The 19627-nt window shown below is 34.5% G+C and overlaps 1 protein-coding gene across 2 annotated transcripts; it reads right to left on the bottom strand.

Moving 5' to 3' along the window:
• Positions 1-12178: 12178 nt before the first annotated feature.
• LOC131051210 (uncharacterized) lies at positions 12179-16652 on the bottom strand. Of its 2 annotated transcripts, none has more exons than XM_057985616.2 (4): positions 16482-16652; positions 13920-14021; positions 13342-13820; positions 12179-13054 (listed from the first exon to the last, which is right to left on the bottom strand). In XM_057985616.2, the coding sequence occupies exons 2-4, from the start codon at positions 14002-14004 to the stop codon at positions 12467-12469; spliced, it is 1152 nt and encodes a 383-aa protein (XP_057841599.2). In that variant the 5' UTR covers positions 14005-14021; positions 16482-16652; the 3' UTR covers positions 12179-12466. The 2 variants fall into 2 exon arrangements, with proteins under 2 accessions (XP_057841599.2, XP_057841600.2); XM_057985617.2 differs by lacking the exon at positions 16482-16652 and adding an exon at positions 16210-16230.
• Between the last annotated feature and the right edge of the window lie 2975 nt (positions 16653-19627).

Here is a 19627-nt window from a genome sequence, read left to right as displayed (position 1 = left end):
ATCATGAGGTATCTTGGCTCCACTTTGTGCCATCATTTGTAAGAAGTATTGTCTATCCCTCCTCATTATTTCCTCAACCAATCGATTGAAATGGGGATTCATAATGGATTCTTCCACATCTGTTGAATGTACTGAAAAGTTGTCCACATTGTCATTGTGTGTAGCATTGTTGTTTATAGTGTCCATGTTCTCAACATTTGGAATGTTTCTATAGACATCCATGTCAGGTAATGTAGTATGATCAGAATTGAAAAAGATATCATTGTCATACTCATAAGAACTCATGTTTGCGGACTCTTGAGCCTCTTTAGTTTCTCTCCTAGATTTTTGAAGACGGGTTTCAACCATGAACTAGGTATTGACCAAGATATGAGAGACTAGATGAAAAATGGAAAGAGTATGGAAGACCAAGAGTTGAATGGAATGTAAATGAGTTTGAAGTGTACTTGCAATGTCCAAAGTGTAAGACCAAGTATGTATGTAGTAGAGTAGGTGTGACTTCCAAAGAGAGGATAGTTTCTCTTGATGAGGTAAGTTGACCTTGACTCTAAGTAAAACCAAATGAGACCCAAAGGTAAGAAACCCTGATGAGGGACCACTTAGCAAAGTGTTGTTGTATGTAGTGTGTTGACAAAGTATGATGAGGACAAGCAAGTGACCTTTTGACTCAAGTTTAGACAAATGTGAATGTAATGTAAGATGTGAAGCAATGATAGACTTTGTGAGACCCAAGGACAGGTTGAACGCTAAATGAAACCCCAGAGAGATGACCTAGGAAGCTCAAGAATTCCGAAACTGATTGTGTTGTTTGCTGGACTGTAACAGTTTTTCAATTCTGGACACAGACGCGCCTGTATACTTCACAGACGCGATTTCCCGACACAGACGCGGCTCTGTTTAACACAGACGCGCTTCTGAGATTTTTTTTGTTTGCCAAATGCAATGTTGACTGTTGGAACACAGACCCGATTCTGTCCTTCACAGATGCGGCTAGACAACACATACGCTATTATGCCCGACACAGACGCGTTTCTGCAAATTTTGTGCAATTTCTCCAATCTGTGAAGTTGTTTAGTTGTGATCAAATCTGACTGTTTGACTGATTTTCATGACAAGAGGACACAGTGTTGATAAAGAATCAATGTTTGCAAGTGTCTAGACTCCAAAATAACTCCAAGAAAAGTGTGTTGTTTGATGTAAAAATGTTTTGCATACACTTGAAGACACAATGTTTTGCTGTTTGGTTTTGAATGTTTTGAATGTTTAAAATAAGTCAAGCACAATTCTTATGGCTGGCCAAGACAATAGTTGTTGATCCCACATGGGGTTTTACCCCCGAGGCTACGCTATTCAGAGCAGATACTTAGATGCTTGACCTCACTGGCTCCACCCTCGACACTCACTTCTCGGGTCAACCAAGCATCAGTCCCCATGAAAACTCCCCATGGCGAACTTTGTATCTCTACTAAGAACCGTATGTGTGTGGGCCGCTACTAGAGGTCCGACCTCCTGCCCCAACAACTGGAAGGATTTGGGCCTCTAAAACAAAAAGGTGCTAGTAAGGGCATCCGCTCGTGTGGCCATACATGCGGCACTTTCAGCTCTGTAAATACAGAAGGCTCCCAGCTGGTAGGGGTTACGCCCTACAATTGATCAAATAAATTTGATCAAACGGGTTTATGGGGAGACATAGTGTCGGTATGAACTAATCAGCACACGTTATTAATAGTTTTCACCATGAATACATTTGATTATAGTGGTTCAGATGAGGTGGGTTTTCCTCGCTACCACTCGGGTCGTTCTCTTCTCACTAGTAGTCCTAATGACCACACGGGAAGACAGGTCCTCTAAAGATTAAACAAAAAGAGCCTATTGCTCAAGACACAAAAGACAATGATTCAATTTTAGTGTACCAATGGAAGTGTTTGCTAGTCTATGAAAACAAGGCACACAATAAAAATCCAAAAACCCTCGCCAAGGACCTGCAACAAAGAGTTGTTAGTAGTTTGGATTTGTTTGTAATAATCACCCCTTCCTGCATGCACACAAGTTAGGTAAATTTTAAAACCCAAAAGACTTTGTGAAAATAGGGGCCTTCAACCAAACGATTTTGCTTCCAAGACAAGCTGCACCAATTTTGTTAGCTAGATCTGAAAATGTTAGTCCAAAAATAAACCAGATCTGAAACCCTAAATGCAAAATCCGAAAACTGAATCAATGAAAAATGCGAAATTTCAAAACTGGTGAACACAGACGCGGTTACCCTCTACACAGACGCGGTTCTATGAATCACAGACGCTGATAAAAACCACAGACACGCTTCCCAGACTCAGACGCGGATTAAAATGACACAGACGCGTTTCAGTAACACAGACGCGCCTTTCGGAAACCTGCAAAATAAAATTTTGTCGAAAAGACGGACGCGATTCCAGATGTCGCAGACGTGCTAGAAAATCAAAAATGCGATCTGAAAGTATGCAGACGCGAAAATGTCAAAAATGTTGTCGGAAATGCTAGATCTGCAACTTCAAACACAAAATCTGCAACCAAAGGTTAAATGCAAAAGGGACAAGAGTCCCACCGGACGTGCCAAAATGTATATGGTGAAAATGGATAACAATAATAACAATATTGAAAGGCTAAATGAATTCAACCACAAAACCCTAGCCTAACAATCAACAAAGATCCACCATAACATATGAAGATTACCTAAGACAATGCAAATCACATAAAATCACAAAGATTATACCATCACATGTCCAATAGGATTTTGATCTCCATTCTTCCTATCTCCATTGATCTTGCTTGATATATTTGCTCTCAGATTTTATGTGCACAAGAGCTCAACAAAGAACGGAATGTGGTTGCAAGTAGGATCGTAGTGTAGTCAATTGATCAAGTAGTTAGCTCCTTAAGTCATTAGGGTTTGATAATGAAGGAAGCATCTCTTTATATAGAAGACACTATATGAAATGGAGGGATAAGATTGAGAGGTGTAAAAGGAGGTCGGCTATGATTAGAGGGTAGGTAAAAGAAATAATAAAATAATGAAAGGGGTAGGTAGTGTATGAATTAAGAGATGAATGACATGTGTCATGGGTAGAAAAGGCTAATGAATTAATTAAATAAATAAAGATTTATTTAATTAATAGAGGAAGTAGGATAATTAAATAAATAAGAATATTTATTTAATTTAGGAAAAGGATAATTTAAATAAATAAATGTATTTATTTAAATGAGAAATAAGGCTAGAAGAGGATAAATGAATTAATTAAATAAATAAAGATTTATTTAATTAATAGAAGAATTAAGCTTAGATAATTAAATAAATAAAATATTTATTTAATTAGACATGACAATTTTAGGTGTCTATAGTAATACATCGAAAACTAGTCTTTTACACTCTCTGTACGGTCCTCTATACTCTGTATAGGACGCTAGCGCATCATGCTGTCATTTTAGATTTGCACACACGTCCTTGGATAGAAGCTGAGTAGAGGTCATCAAGGAGTCTCTGTGGCTTGTTCTTTTGGGTTTTATAGTTAGATAATCTTATTGCATCTTCTATCCAGTAATCTTCATTCATACATTTGGATAGTTAGTTGTTGATATCTTCCTAGCTCACTAGAGCATCAGTTTAGTGAGGTAGCGAAGGTCGGTTTGCTCCTTGAGGTTTATCACTTTGAGGGTAGCGAATCTCCTCTACAAAAAAATTCCTCGAAAAATGTGATCTCCTTTTCCTTGTGATCAAAAGGGTGTAGCTACATTTTTGAAATCTTGAAATAGGTTTTGAATAAATTTGAAGGTGTTTTAATAGTAAAATTGAGAATTATATGGGTTCATAAGAAGTTCTTGAAATTGTATTTTTTATGGATTAAGAATTTATTAGACCATTTTATTTTGTGGGATAATTGGCTTTACCATAATAGTGAGATTTCTTATGATTTGCCAATATGTGTCATTGTGTGTGCCTTAATTTTTGTGTCAAGGCCATTTTGAGTATTTGATCTCCTTCATGTTTAAAAATAAAATATTAAGTAAGAAAGGAGTGAACTCTCACCATCTACTTGGTAAAAATGAAACCAATATAACATGTGAGATGATAAAATTTACTAATTAAAATTGAATGGGGTTCAATTATGAAATACACTTAATGAAAGTTAATATGCATTTAGTACCAAAGTATCTATTTAAAAAGTTTATGGATAATAATGAAGGATATTACTATAATCATATTTTGGTTGTTGAAATTTCATTGAGAATCTCTTATTATAGATAGAAGAAAACTCCTCAAGTTTGCGTAATATTTGTAAGGTAGTAATGACACTCCTTGTTTAACACCTATTAACCTTTTCTTTTTGTATTTTCTTACATAATTTATATCAAATTGGTGTTAGAGAAACATGAATATGTATTTAATTAGCGTTGGGGAAAACTTCATCTATGTGTTGGCTTGGTGTTTTGTACATGAGATGTAGTTGGCACGAGTGATTATCAAACTATCTTATTTTTTGTGTTTCTACCTAGTTGATTACCTCCTTATCTAGAGAGGAGGGCCTTAGGGTCCCACATGACTAGATTTTAAACATCATTGTTGGTGCTATTCAAATTCTTGGAGATGCCATTGGAGAGCATGCAATGTTCTTGTAACTCTTAATGGATTAGCTTTCCATTCTTGTGTATTGGAAAATAAACAAAGTGAGATTTTGTGAGCCTTGATTAGGGGAAAAATAAATTGTATATTATTGAATTATTGTATTATAAATATATATTGATTTTCATTCAAGTTGGATTTGTATCTCATATTTAAAAAAAAAATTATTAAGTGTAAGGTCTTGATTATTGTGATGTGGAGGCCTAGTTTACATTGAAATTGAAAAGAGACTTATTGATTATGTTAGGCTTTCATTATGATGTCATGGACATGTTGTTAGACTTGGTTATATTTATGTAGGAGTTAAAATTGTTCATATGTTTCCTTTGATGCATCGTAAGGAAATAAGCAAATGTTTGCTTGTGAAGAGATACTATTTTGGTAAAATTGAAACATTGACTTTTCTCAATTTGAAACATGGTACATTTAATCTTAGGCATGTTAAAATATGTTGTTTCAAACTACATAAAGTCATCACTTAAAACAAGGAAGTGTGGTTTGTTTAATGTTAAGTCATTTTGTTACACTCACATCTTAGTTGGTTGAGTTGAGTTAAATTAGCAGGTATACTAGTAAGTTACCTTATGCCGATTAGTGATGTTTCATAATGTTTTGGTTTGAATACCCTTGTTTGGAATCTTGGATTGAATCTTTATGATAGGTTTAAATCTTTATATATATATATAGTAGATTACATATTTATATACATATTAATATATGTATATATATAATTATATATGAATTGGTCTGCATTTTATTCCATGTATGTCATATGTGAATCGGTCAAACACCACATATTGGTGTTGCCATGATATTACAACGTGACCTAAGTAGGAAAGGTGGATTGGGGATGGGGCGCCCACCATAAAAGGTGGCGTACCCTACTCCATAGGGGGAGGGCGATGTTTAATTGACTTAGTAATTTGTATGGGTTTTAACTTGAGAGTTTATTTATACATTGATAGGGATGTTTATTTATACTACATAATAATGTTTCATTGATGTATTATTTTATTATTGTGTGAGGCGGACATGGAATTATATTGTAATATCATATTATATTGTTGCACCTAGGAGCACCTAGATGGGCATGCAACATGTAGAGATTCCCTTGGAATATTCTTGTAACCACTTGATGAGTTGTATTGACACATTGGTATTATTGTATTGTATTTATTTAATATTGGGGAATGTAATTGTGATGAAGTACCCAATATTAAATGTGGGTCAAGGGTAGGTAGGAAAAGTATTATATTTTATTCTCACTTGTTTTTGGGAACATGGTTTTGATGTAATACCACTTGGTGGTTTTGTGGGAGCTTGTGTTTATAAAAGAAACCACAAGGGTAGTTGTTTGAGTTAGCCAGGTTAACATTTGTGAAGGAGGAAGCATGGCATGGGATGTGTGGATTCATGCTTGGTTATATGGAGTGCTTGGTTATGGTTGGGTTTTCAAAGGCTTTCCATAGTTGTATTGTAATGGATGCATTGTTGATAATTCTTTGCATGTAGATAATTCTTTGCATGTGGATTGCTTATTCTTTGCATGTGGATTCTATGTGTTAATTTGATTAAAATCTCAATTGGGTTATGTGAAAATTGTCATAAAGTTGGCTGCAAGTTTCCTTACATCATTTTCCATCTTTGATGTCAAATTCTAGATTAATCAAAACCTTGCTATTTAAAATAAGCATGGTTCACTATTTAAGACCAACATTTTTACCACAAAAGTGGTCCCAAGGTTGCTAAGGTATTCCTATACAAAAGGAGTGTTCCCAATAAAAAATGGTTGATCATTGAAGTCTACCTTGTTCACCTATTTATACAAATTACTAAGTTAATTAAAACTTGTAGGATATGGATGCTTATTTATACATTGAGAGTTTTAACTTGTAGGATATGGATTCTTGAGTTGATAGAAACTTTATAAACTTTATGAATAAATTTATGTATATGTATGTAATAGATAGGTTAGAGCTATGTTATGGTGTGTATCTTTAATAAATAGGAATGATCGATTTGGTTAAACCTGGGTTTAGGTCAATCCGTGGATGGGAATAACCTAGTTAGTCATTCTATTATTAACCTAATGGGAATGATATGAGAATAGAATAAATGGCCAATTTACCAAATAGAGAAATGAGGTGGGTGGACATACGACTCACACTCAATGTACTGGGTGATGAATTCTTTAACCAAAGTAGTGTAGGTTGCCACTGTCTACACTGTCGGTTCACTGTGGTCCAGGTTTACATACTAAACAGGGAATGTCATACATGCAGGTTATAACCAATGTATGATAGTTCTAGTTATATAGGACACTTGTAACACTGTGCTCATAAGGCTATTATTATGAGGTCACCAAACCAATCTATTTGTCAAAGGGTCGGGTTGCTTCTATTAGAAGAGGCACGGGGGATTGCAAAGTCTTAGTTGGGTGGAAAAACGCCAGAGTGATGCTCTTCCACATGCATTTAGCGACCGGAATTTGAGGATGTATGCCAACAAGGACATCTGGACCATTTGTTTCTCTTATGTTTCATTAAGCTCATAAGAAGCTTTGCATGTACTCAAATATTCCTAAAGTAAATGGAAATTTGGAAAGGAAAAATGTAAATGCTTTCATATGTTTATGAAAATGATATTGTATATGATTTATGATGAAATGGAAAATTTGAAATGGGAATTATTTCAATATGCATTTTATTTATGAAATGGAAAAAAGGAAAATTTTATTCACTTATATGTTGGCAATTTATTTCATTCACTTGTGGGTTAAAACTTAGTAATTTGTATGGGGAGATCAATGGGCATATTACACATTTTAGGCTTGCATTGGCTTGGCCATGCACTTGCTCTCATGAACCTTGTTCAATCTTTTGAGAGTTAAAACTTAGTTTTAAGGGTTACATGCGATAATAGACCTTTCAAGGATTCCTTTGTTGGGAAAATGGTGTTGTACACCTTACATAATAATATTTCATTGTTGTATTATTTTATTATTGTGTGAGGTGGACATGGAATTATATTGTAATATCATATTGTATTGTTGCACCTAGGAGCGCCTAGATGGGCGTGCAACATGTAGATATTCCCTTGGAATATTCTTGTAACCATTTGATGAGTTGTATTGACACATTGGTATTATTTTATTGTATTTATCTAATATTCGGGAATGTAATTGTGATGAAGTACCCAATATTAAATGTGGGTCAAGGGTAGGTAGGAAAAATATTATATTTTATTCTCACATGGTTTTGGGAACATGGTTTTGATGTAATACCGCTTGGTGGTTTTGTTGGAGCTTGTGTTTATAAAAGCAACCACAAGGGTAGTTGTTTGGGTTAGACAGGTTAGCATTTGTGAAGGAGGAAACATGGAATGGGATGTGTGGATTCATGCTTGGTTACATGGAGTGCTTGGTTATGGCTAGTTTTCGAAGGCTTTCCATAGTTGTATTGTAATAGACGCATTGTTGATAATACATGGGATATATCTTAGGTCACATTTTCATGGGTATGTTGTCCATCTTTGCATGTGGATTATATGTGTTGATTTGATTAAAATCTCAATTGGGTTGTGTGAAAATTGTCATAAAGTTGGCTGCAAGTTTCCTCACATCATTTTCGATCTTTGATGTCAAATTCTAGATTAATCAAAACCTTTCTATTTAAAATAGACATGGTTCACTATTTAAGACCAACATTTTTACCACAAAGTGCTCCCAAGGTTGCTAAGGTATTCTTGATGTCTACCTTGTTCACCTATCAGCTTTGTTTGATGGTGTTTTCATTTCCTTATTCATTTATTTTTCTTGTGTTATGAGTCATGCTTGTGAGAAAATTAGTGAATCTCCCTACCATGAAACTTCATAATTAGGTAAAGAAGTCAGAAGGTGAGCGATGTGTGGAGGAGTGCGAGCGTAGGTGAGTGAAGGCATGCGAACGCAGGTGAGCGAAGTAGAGTGAATGCGGGCGTGCAAAGGAGAGCAAATGTAGGCACGTGATGGAGCTTTGGAGCATCGAGAGGGCAGATGGCATGGAAAGACATCTTGCGAGAGGCTGCAGAAGGGTTTGTGCAAGTAGGAGAAAGATCATGGATCCTCAAAAAAATCCTCAGGTGACAGATCTAATGTGGATAGCTGTGATCGGCCTTCAGATTCAAGTTGCCAATCTCCTATAGAGGCGATCGTTTCGGGCACCCAAAACTATAGGCTGTGTAAAAATAATGCTAATTCGTTCCACTCATGCAATTCTTTTTGCAAACACCGGATTCTGCAAGGCAATCCCGATGTTGATCTAGGGTTTACTGGCCATAAGGCTCCTCACCATGTCAGGTCTAGGGAAAGCATTTCCCTTGCCCTAGATCCCCCTCCACCCCTAAATGTTTTTGATGTTGCCTTCCATCTTTACTTGGGTGACTCTAAGGTGGTATTGGCTCCCAAGCCAGTTGACTTTCATTTATCAGATGAGCCGCATTTATGAGGCTTCTTCTGATGTCGGATCTAGGAATTTTATGTTTAGAGCAGTGGGGAAGAGATCAACTATGGAAGAATTTTTAGATTGGAGTAAGGGTGTTTGGGGTAACCTCTTGACTCATACGGTGAAGCTATTGGATCATGGCTTCTTCTTGGTCTCCTTTCCTACTACTGAGGATTGTAGATTTGTCCAAGAAAATGGTCCCTGGTTCATTGGAAGATCCGATTTATTTATTGCCTCGTGGTCCCCCTTCTGTGATCCTGCAAATGCCCATATTACTTCCATTCCAATTTGGATCCGACTCTACAATTTACCTTTGATTATGCGAAATGTAGGGCTAATTGAATCCATTGTTGATCATGTTGGATCTTTCATCATGTTGGAAGACAATTCATCAGTGGCTCTGAGGTACTTTACCAGAGTTTGTGCAATGGTTGACATCTCCAGACCATTCCACCATGTGGTTCGAATCAACTCTTCTCAAGGTTCATGGCTACAATATTTAAACTACAAAGGGCTTCCCGAGTGCTGTTTTAGATGTAACCAATTTGGACACAAGATTGTTGGATGCCATGCTAAATCGGTTAGTGGTCTGCGTGCTTAGAATCTCAAGCGTTGGGTTCGCAAGGCGAGCAATCTAGATGCTGATTTTATTTGCGGAAACCATGGATTTTATTATGAAACGCCATTCTCCAAATCCCCCTGAGTGTGGGGTTAGATCGGTAATGGTTTTGAATGTTCTACTCCTATTAATGCACCAATTGAGGTTGTGGCTGCTCACACTCACATGGATCAGTTGGATGGGATGCGGTTTTGATTCTCCTATCGATGCGGTGGGATGAGGTTGTGGCTACTCACACTCACCGAGACCAAATTGACTCTGATCTTCACGAGTCTTCAGAAGATGAGTTGGATCGTGACGAAGACATGGTTGTTAAGCAGGCTAGTGTTGATACTTGCACCATTTCCTTGACTACTAGCAAGATCTCAAAGCCAAACTTTCCGAAGAGTGGCAAGTGTAGGGGTAGAAAAACTGAAGCTGAAAAGTTGAGGATGGAGGCCTTGGATTCGATAGATGAGGGCACACAATGGACAATGGAGGCGCTCCTGACCAGGAGCAGGCAGAAGCAAAATAATGGTTGATCCTCGGTGGAGGTTGTATGCTTATGGCGTTTGCATGTTTCATGATGGTAGTTTCTATGCTCGATCTCTCTGTCTTCTCTGCTCCCCAATTTTGGGTTTGGAGCTTTATCTTGTCAGGTATCTATGACTTATGGGCGTGGCCGAAATCCCACTATTTTCTTACCCAAAAAAAACTTCATAATTAGGTGTTTCTTATTCATTTGATATTTCTCTGTAAATTTATTAGAGTTCTTGTTTTGGTTTAGAGGATTGTAGTCAAGTTGGCTTTTGCCATTTGAGGAAACTCGATCCTTTCCTATCACTATCATGATGAGCTTATCACATAATATTTAGACTTCTATATGTGCAATAATGCTTTGTGAGTTGACATTGTATTTCTATTAGTGTCATTTCATTGTGTTAAAATGGTATCAAGAAAAAAATGTTTGCCCATTCAGTAAATACTAATATATCAAACAAATACTTAAAACATTCACATTGTGCATTAATTAGAAGTGGATAAAACTAATGTGCTATTAAGTTTGTTTGATGTTTCTCTATCAATTGTTGAGAGTATTTATTGTTTTGGTTTACTAGATAAAACTAGTATAGATATCTTAAATAGATTTATCTAAAAGAAATAAAAAGATATCTCTCTTGATGTTTGTTTTTAAATAGATGTATAAATTTTATGAAAATAAATTATTGAGAGTATTTATCTCATTTCTTTAAAAAATACATTTTTTTTATTTACTTTACAGATCTACTTTTTCTATATTTAAAAAAAAAAAAATGAAAATAATTTTTTTAACTAATTTAACCTATTAAATTACCATTTATATTAATATAAAAAATGATATAGCATAAAATTGTAATCAAATAAAAAAGACCTCATTTAACTCTGCTATCATTTCCCTTACTCGTGACAACATTAAATTTTATTAATTTATTTATCTTTTTCTTGCTTGATCATTTAACATATGATCAAAATTTTTTCTTTAACTTGTGCTTATAAGAAGAAAGACAATTTGCTACAAAATAAAATATATATCTGATTTGCATTTCATATATTTATAATAATTAGTAATATGTTTATGATTATATTAAATACTTGTGACATGTAAATGACTATCTAATTTAAGGTAAATCACATTATTACCACTTCACACCTTACAACCATTGTATAACACCTCTGAACATAATAGTCTACTATCCATTAAAGGATTATGGTTAAGCATGCTTTTGCCATTACAGGAAACTTGATTGTGAAGACTTGCACTAATACATTTTGTGTTGGCATTATATTATAATGTGTCATTGTTTCTATGAGAGTTATCATATTGACGTTCAATGTAAAATAACATTCAATTAAAATTATTAAAAATCAAAACAATATACAGTTATACTCATTCGATTGGAATTCAAAAGCTTCAAAATAATAAATGAAATTCGTCCATTAGTCTTATTCAAAGAACTTTGCATCACATTAAATTCAAAACAATAAATAAATTACTCTGACATGACCAAAAATATTATCATTAATCTTATTCAAAGAACTTTGCATCACATTAAATTTGCTCCAAAATTGTTAAAAAACTTGAAAAAGAACCCAAGTCTATTTAAAGAGACCACAGACTTGGATTCTTATGCATCACACTAAATTTGCTCCAAATGATAAATAATACTTGAACAATAACCTCGTAAATTTATTCAAGATGATAAAACATCACAAATATTGTTGTATAATGCTTATTCAGAATAAAGTTTTTTTTAAAAAGAGTCTGCCAATGAATCCACGCCAAAAATCAAACTTCAACTCTGAATCCTCATACCAGAAAAGCATGAATTCTCATACCAGATAGAAAAGCAATGAATCGATTGCCTCAAAAGGCGTGCAAAAAAAACTTCAACCAGAACCAAAATGTATTCAAGATGATAAATTTTATTAATGGATTCTCTCTGGCATTACAAAATAATATATAATACTTGTCCTAAAAACTTCGTGACAGAATAAATTTGTTCAAAATGTGTCCGCCAAAGAAAGAATTCGAATAAAAAAATCGAACTTTAACCCGAGTTCCAATCAATCATCTTTGTCAAGAAGACAACAAAAAACAACCTAAAATCGCTGGAGGCCCCACAAAGTCTATGTGTGTCGAGAGGACACCAAAACCAAATTTCAGAAATTATCAATCTGTCAAACAAGAAATCATCAGTTGGATGTATTTTCCGAAGAGTCATCTTCTTCTGAGAAACGAATATGTTTTCCTTTGGGAGTGAGCATTCCCTTCAGACGAAGCTTACTTGGTGACGGCTGCAACTCAGAAACTACTACTTCGCTTTCCAGTTCATCATCACTGTTGTATACAAAGCGAGAATGCTTCCCTGCGAAAGCAGGAATTCCACCATTATCATGCACTGAGACCTTGTTCAGTCCCCGACAAAGTTCATCACATTGTTCGTCATCAAGGACCTCACCATCTTTCTGCTCATCATCTTCCTCATCAACTTCATTGTTCACAGTTTCAGAATAGTCAACTTGATCCTCCAACTCAATCTCTATTTGAGCATAATCATCAGTTTGGTTCGAACCTGGTGAACTAATGTTTACCTGGACAGACCATTCAGAGACATTATCATCTTCCATAATTCTCATCTTCTGGCTATCTTCAGATGAGATAACCGAACTTGGTGAGGAGATTGAAGCTTCAATTTCTTTCTCCGGAGAATCAAATAGAAGTGCTCGTGTTGTGGGTTTTTCGGGTGAGGTATCTTGGGGAGACTCGATTGGATCAATAACCTGAAAATAATCAAACATGATAAGATTAAAATAGAAAATACTGACAATAACAGTTGAACCAGAAAAGAAATTCATGCCCAAAACCCTAAAGGATTAAAATTAATTTAATAAAATATATATATATATATTCAAAGTTTCTTATAGATAAGTAATTCAAATCCAAAGGCTTAAAAAGCCCTGCTCTTTCCAGACATCAGAATGCACCTTCAATATGTTCATTAAATAATTAAAAATCAGAATGTAGCTTTTTAAATTTTCAATTAATCAGTAAATAAAAGGCTACTTACCTTTGTAAGGGTAAAGCCAGAAACATTGACTGAAGACTCTATCTTGGACTCAGATCCAGGAGAAGACATGCCCAAATCTACATAAAGTGCAATGGTGCTATCAGATGTTCTTGAAAGTGAGCTATTACTAGCAAATGCAACAGCAGAATCAGGAGTATTTGCAGGTGTGGGGGCCAACAGTCTGTTTGGTGAGGCAAGAAGTCCATTGAGATGAGATAACGTTCGCAGGCTTGGGGCAGGCTTATCAACCCTCTGAAGAAGTGATTTCACTTGGTAGCGTAGCAATGCCTCCCCTGTTCCTGGTGTCTGCTGCACAGATTCGCGGGGAGGGCGGAACTTGATGTTTGAAACCGGGGTCTCTGAGCCATCACCTCTATCAAGGGCAAGGCCTGCAATGGGGGAATCGTTTGTAACATCAACAAGCGCTCGACGATCTCTGCCCCTCATACTCGTGTCACTTGTAAAAAATGATTTTTTTCCTACACAAATAGAAAACAGATGACATATAATAGATACAGATGAACTCTTATAATCTTCAATAGACAAGTAAACCGAACCATGAAAATTTTGGTACCCACCAGGCTTTGAGGCACTGTTTTGACAGTTTATTGCTGGGGTTGCTGGGGTTGCTGGGATTTGTGTCTCAGTTGATGGCATCTCCATTTCTCAGTTCAAATAGTCTGCTAAATACAAATAATTAGAAAGAAATATTGATCAAAATTATGGGCATAATCTTAAATTACAAAAATGATCATATGTTCAACTGCTTCAACATAAACAAAGTCCACCAGGCCTGAAAGGGTATGACACGTCTACAAAGTTATTCAGTTTTAAGTAATTTTTTAAAAAGGAACACACAATAATAAAAGAAAAGACTAATTGTAAACCAATTCGGAAAAGAATAAAACAAAGAGTAAAAAATCTAATGGACAAAGGACAAAGGTTGCAGATAAGGTTATTATCAACTCATCTTGCATCTAACCTACATTAACGTGCTACAGTAAAAATAAAAATGTCACGCATACACCATCACTTGAATGCGAAAAATAACTGAAGAAGGGGCCTTATATCTTTCCTGATAAAAGCTGAAACTTCCTCCATAAATTTCAAAATTTACACAAGGCACAAACCAGTAAAGGTTTCTTGAAAACACAGTCCCTATTTAAGATCATTTTGTTCATATTATGATAAAATATCTCACGTATCATATAACGCAAAAAGAATTGCAACTCTTGGGCAGTAAACAGAAATGTGTAAATTCAATTCTATGTGATGAGAATCTCCAATAAATTTCTGAACAATAGTACTCAGAAAGACATGCAACAGAAGCAGCGTAAACCCCAGTATTCAAAAAATGTTGAGACATAACAGAGACTTAATTTCAGACATACTCAAGAATCGACATTTTGATCAAGAAAACGCTGAACATCAATGTCAGAACAGAGAGAGCATATAATATGAAAATAGCAAAATACAAATGATAAAATAGGTGCAAATTAAAATTCTCTTTGACAATTTTTCGATTAATGAAATGATAAATCAGGAAGAAAATAATACGAGTATGAAATCACAGACAAGAAAGTGTCCAAATCCTTAGAGAAATATAACACAGAAAATGCAGAGAACCTTGGTACTCAGAAATGACATAGAAATCTGAAAAACAATTCCAAGAGAAACGTTTTAACTATGGCAGCAGAAATGAAAAAAATTCACCACTTGCCCCTTTTCCAGAAAAAATTGCTCAGATCAATCTGATAGATTAAATCTCTTGGACCATTTTTTAATTAATGACATGAAACAGGGATATAATAATACCCAACTATGAAATCACAGACAACAAAGCGTCCAAATCCTTAGAGATGTATAACACAAAACATGCAGATGAACCTTGGACTCAGAAACGACACAGAAAACTGAAAAACAACTCCAAGCATAAAATTTTAAGCCTAGTAGCAGAAATCATAATTTCTCGCCATTTGCCAAAAAAATTTGAATCTAAAATCGCATGTTCCAGAGAAAATTGCTCAGACCATTTTTGGGATATTTTACAGATTAAATCACTGAAAATTTGCAGATTCCTGATTGTTACCCATAAATCAGCGAAAAAATCATTTTTCTGGAAAATCTGAACCTATTTTTTCACCATTTTAACTTCATTTTTCCAGAAACCCTAACTCTAACCCATGTAAGGCAAATCTAAACTCTAACCAAAATCACCAAAACAATGTTCATGCAGGAATGATAGAAACCCAAAGTAAGTAAGCAAATCAACATGAGACGGGATTTAAAGCCATTCCGGCACCCCTAAAATCTAACTAAAATCACTCAAGCAGTTTTCCCCCAGACTTGACAGAATCACAAAAATAGAGGCAACCAAATCAACAGAGAAGGCATAAATCTTACAAAACGTTCACCATCTTCACAGCACAATCATCAAGATACTTCAATAAAATGTTTTACTGTCCTACAAAACACTGGCAGGTCAGTGCAAAGCATGTTAAATACAAAAACCATAAAATTCACTGGGCACATACACCTACAAACCCTAAAGTCTGTAGAAATCATATGCACACCAAGTTTGAAGAAACGCTTGAAATAGAAAACCAAATCAACACAATTTGATTATGTGTTCAAAATATAAAGAGAAGAGAAGTTTACGACAATGATAATGAGAAATGATAGATTTGAGAATGCCGGTTTTAACTGGCCATAAAGATCACTTGTGCAATACAGCCCTGCAAAACCTTCAACATCCCAACAATACATGCTTCACGATACCACAAAACCCTAGTTCTAACTTTCCTAGAAACCCTAGCAGATCGCTGCAAAGGATGCACAATGAAGAAACCCTTAACAATACCCACAAACCTTAAAGCCTAGATCGCCTAATCGTTGCGTCATGATTTACAGAAACCCTAGATCGCCTGAAAATTTCTCCATGATACTCAATGAACACAGCAGGCATATAATTTTCAAAAACACGCCAAACAGATGCCCTATAAATAAAATAGAAAACCAGAGAAAATGAAAAATAGGTTTATAGATTAATTGATATTGTTTATGGATTCATTATGTGCATTTTTCCAATGACATTTCGGATTACAATCAATGATCCATCATCAGATTTATAGAACACTGACCTTAGAGGCAGAAGAGCAGAACTTGAAGAATACCAAAATGTGGGTATGCTGCTCCTTCAGAAAAAGACTCGGACAGTTTAATCAACACAGGTGGATGAATACATACCAGGAAACTATTGTCCTGAAATGTAACGAGTGCGAGCCTCATTGTTTTCTGCAGTTTATATTGAAATTCAAATTGTGAAGTGACCGTTAGAGTTGATTTTAAACCATGGAGTTAACTTCTAATTTCTAATTATGTATTTGTTTTAAATAATGGGATCTTCCCAAGGCCGCGTGTGTAGGACATAGGTTATGACCGTTGGGACCAACCATTTTTGAGACATGGAAAAATAAGATGTGAAATGTTAATATTTTTAGTTTTGGATATCGTTTTTATAAAATTATTTTTTGTCATCAATATTTTATCTGATGAAGGATCACGGAGTGTGATTTGAAATGTTGATGACAAAACATACTCTACACAATCGATATCTAGTAGAAACTTGATACCATTAAAATATGTGAAATATTATAAATATGCAATTCTTTGTGGGAATTAAACTTTGTATATTTTTCAAAATTAATGTTTGGAATCACGTTCAGGAAGAGGAAAATGTGAAATTGATGGACCGATAGGTGTGATTTGAAACGTCGATTTTGAAAAATACACAACTTAATTCTAAAAAAAATTGCATATGAATTCATTGAGTGTGGAAAACTAATTTCATCTATTACATGGATTTTAGAGTTTGAGGGTTAAATAAAAGGCATGATGCAAGAGTTTTTGAATGTAATTATGTTTATCATTAATTATCGATCAGTTATTATTTGTTTTGGTAACCGCAGGGGTATCCTCATGACCCAACCCAATGCCCAACCTACCTTACCTTGGTCTTAATTATTGCCAAGTTGGGGTCAGGAAGAGGTGAGACTAATCCCCCAGGGATGCATGCAATAGCCAGTAAACTATGTGCATCGAATAAGCCCGACCTCAGAGTCAAGTCCAAAACCAATGAGGAGCAGACTCATGGCCCAAGCCAAATCTGCTACCCATGAGGACTAATTATTGATTGATTATTACTTTTAATTTAAAAGTTTGAAGTCACATCTAAAAGTTCTTTAAAGAAAAATTAAAAGTATAGAACTAGAGTTATGAAGTACATAAGATTTGAAGGGTTCGATAAAGCCTTTAAGATTAATAAATTAGCCGCATTGAAGACAAAATTTTCATAGTTCATAAATTAGCTTGAATATTTTTGGATTTGACTACATAATATTTTTCTCCATCAAAATTTTGGATCATACTCAATAGTGCATTATCAAATTAGATAAGTTCTATACTAGTGAAATTAGCATATGCATGTCAATTCTCATATAGTTGTGTGTGCATCTTGATGAGAACATTTTGATCTGATATATTGACTATTACAGTATTTAAAAAAAAATCATCTAATTGATAAATTTATCGGGTCCCCTTTTTACTTTATTACACTTAGATAAATGTAAAGGTACTTTTCTATTATTAGGTCATATACTTTTTTTATAGCATAGGATAAGGACAAGTTTGTTATGATCTAATTTAATTCTCAACTAGAGTTTCATCTAGCGTTATTTTAAATTTTTTTAAAGATTCATTATTCATATTGTAATCATCAAAATCTAATTATTCAATTTAGAAACTCAATTATGATTTTTTTTTTTTGAGAAATTCAATTCTCAAGGTTGCATAAAAAAACCATGTTGTTTTTCTCTCCATGTGATAAGTATTTTGATTGAAGATGATTTTGGGGAGCTACAAGGTTCAACAATAAACTATAAAATGGTATCAAAATACTAGATTTGCAACTTTCTATCATTTTTTTTAGAGATCCAATCTTAAAGAAAAAAAATGGCACATTTTGAAGTAAAACAAGCATCACTATTGCATCTAGAACACTCAAAACCCCTAAAATTGCATGTTCAAATGCCAAATTTTGAGTAGTTGAAAGAAGCTCAAATATTTTTAGGGGCGTCAATTTGAGGCAATAAATTTCATACAATTATACAACATTGTATAGTAGTTTGCATTGTCTTCTATGTATATATATCACAAAAAATAGGATTCCTAATACAAATAATTATGAATTTAATTTTTGTAGTGGGCATAGACATCTTTCTCAACAAGTTTTAATTTTATACAACGTATTATTTTTTGAGGCATTAGGTCTATTGTTAGTACTAGTGCTAGTTTAATTTATATCATGCATATCACTATGTTGATAATAGCATTTTTTTCGTAAGCATTGAGGGTCAGTGCAAGAAGTTGAGTCCACTTTTTGGTCAAAAAGTGGAAGTGTTTTCCTTGAATTTAAGATTTTGCCACATTTGACCTAAAAATTTGAAGCACTTAGAGATTGAATCTTGAAAAACGTCAATAATACAAAATGTAGTACTTGGAGTCTAGTTTTCAAATATGTAATTTATTTTAATATCCAGATAATAGAAATTGACTTTCAAAAGGGATTTCTAAAAACCACTTTTTAAAAATGTCCATTTTAGGACCATACCATGTGCGTGTACGACCACCATTTTTTGACACAACTAAAAGTTTTTTTTCAAACCCTCTTGGAAAATGATCTATAACACATTGAATATTGATGAGGATTTTTTTTAATATATATTTTTTATTATTTCTTATTGGCCCTAATTGTCATTTTAAAAACTCATCATATACGACCAGCATAATTTGACCTAAACTTATCATTTTTAAATTTTTTTTTTAAATTGAAAAGAATTCTATGTAGATTGATGACATAATTTATTTTTCAAAAAATGTAAAAAACAAAAATGTTATTAGATAAACAAAATTAAGTAATATTTTAACTTCTTTTTTGAATAAAAGGGGTAAAAACTTCATTGAAAATAAAAAAAAGAGACTTACATAAAATCAAAGGACTAAGCCCTAGGAACCCAGTAGAAGCAACTCAACAAAGCAGTAAACAACATCAACCTTAACCAACACCAGTCCCATCCTCGACAAGAATCCTCTCCAAGTCCTGATGGATCTCATGGGGGACCTACTCCCACTCATCAATCCTCCAACCATCTAAATGCTCAGAGGCCCACTTGGCCAAAAAAACAACTGCCCTATTCCACTCCCTTGGAATATGGACAAAAGAGACCAT

This window comes from Cryptomeria japonica, chromosome 5, assembly GCF_030272615.1.
Source record: "Cryptomeria japonica chromosome 5, Sugi_1.0, whole genome shotgun sequence".
Classification (NCBI taxonomy): domain Eukaryota; kingdom Viridiplantae; phylum Streptophyta; class Pinopsida; order Cupressales; family Cupressaceae; genus Cryptomeria; species Cryptomeria japonica.
Note: the sequence above shows the minus strand (reverse complement) of the source record. Positions and strands in the feature narration are given on the sequence as shown.

Excerpts from the sequence above, each read along its gene's own strand:
- LOC131051210 (XM_057985616.2), bottom strand. The coding sequence starts at position 14,004 with ATGGAGATGCCATCAACTGAGACACAAATCCCAGCAACCCCAGCAACC. Across the intron at positions 13,821-13,919 it reads AAACAGTGCCTCAAAGCCTG|GAAAAAAATCATTTTTTACA; the intron begins GTGGGTACCAAA and ends CTATTTGTGTAG. Across the intron at positions 13,055-13,341 it reads CTGGCTTTACCCTTACAAAG|GTTATTGATCCAATCGAGTC; the intron begins GTAAGTAGCCTT and ends GATTATTTTCAG.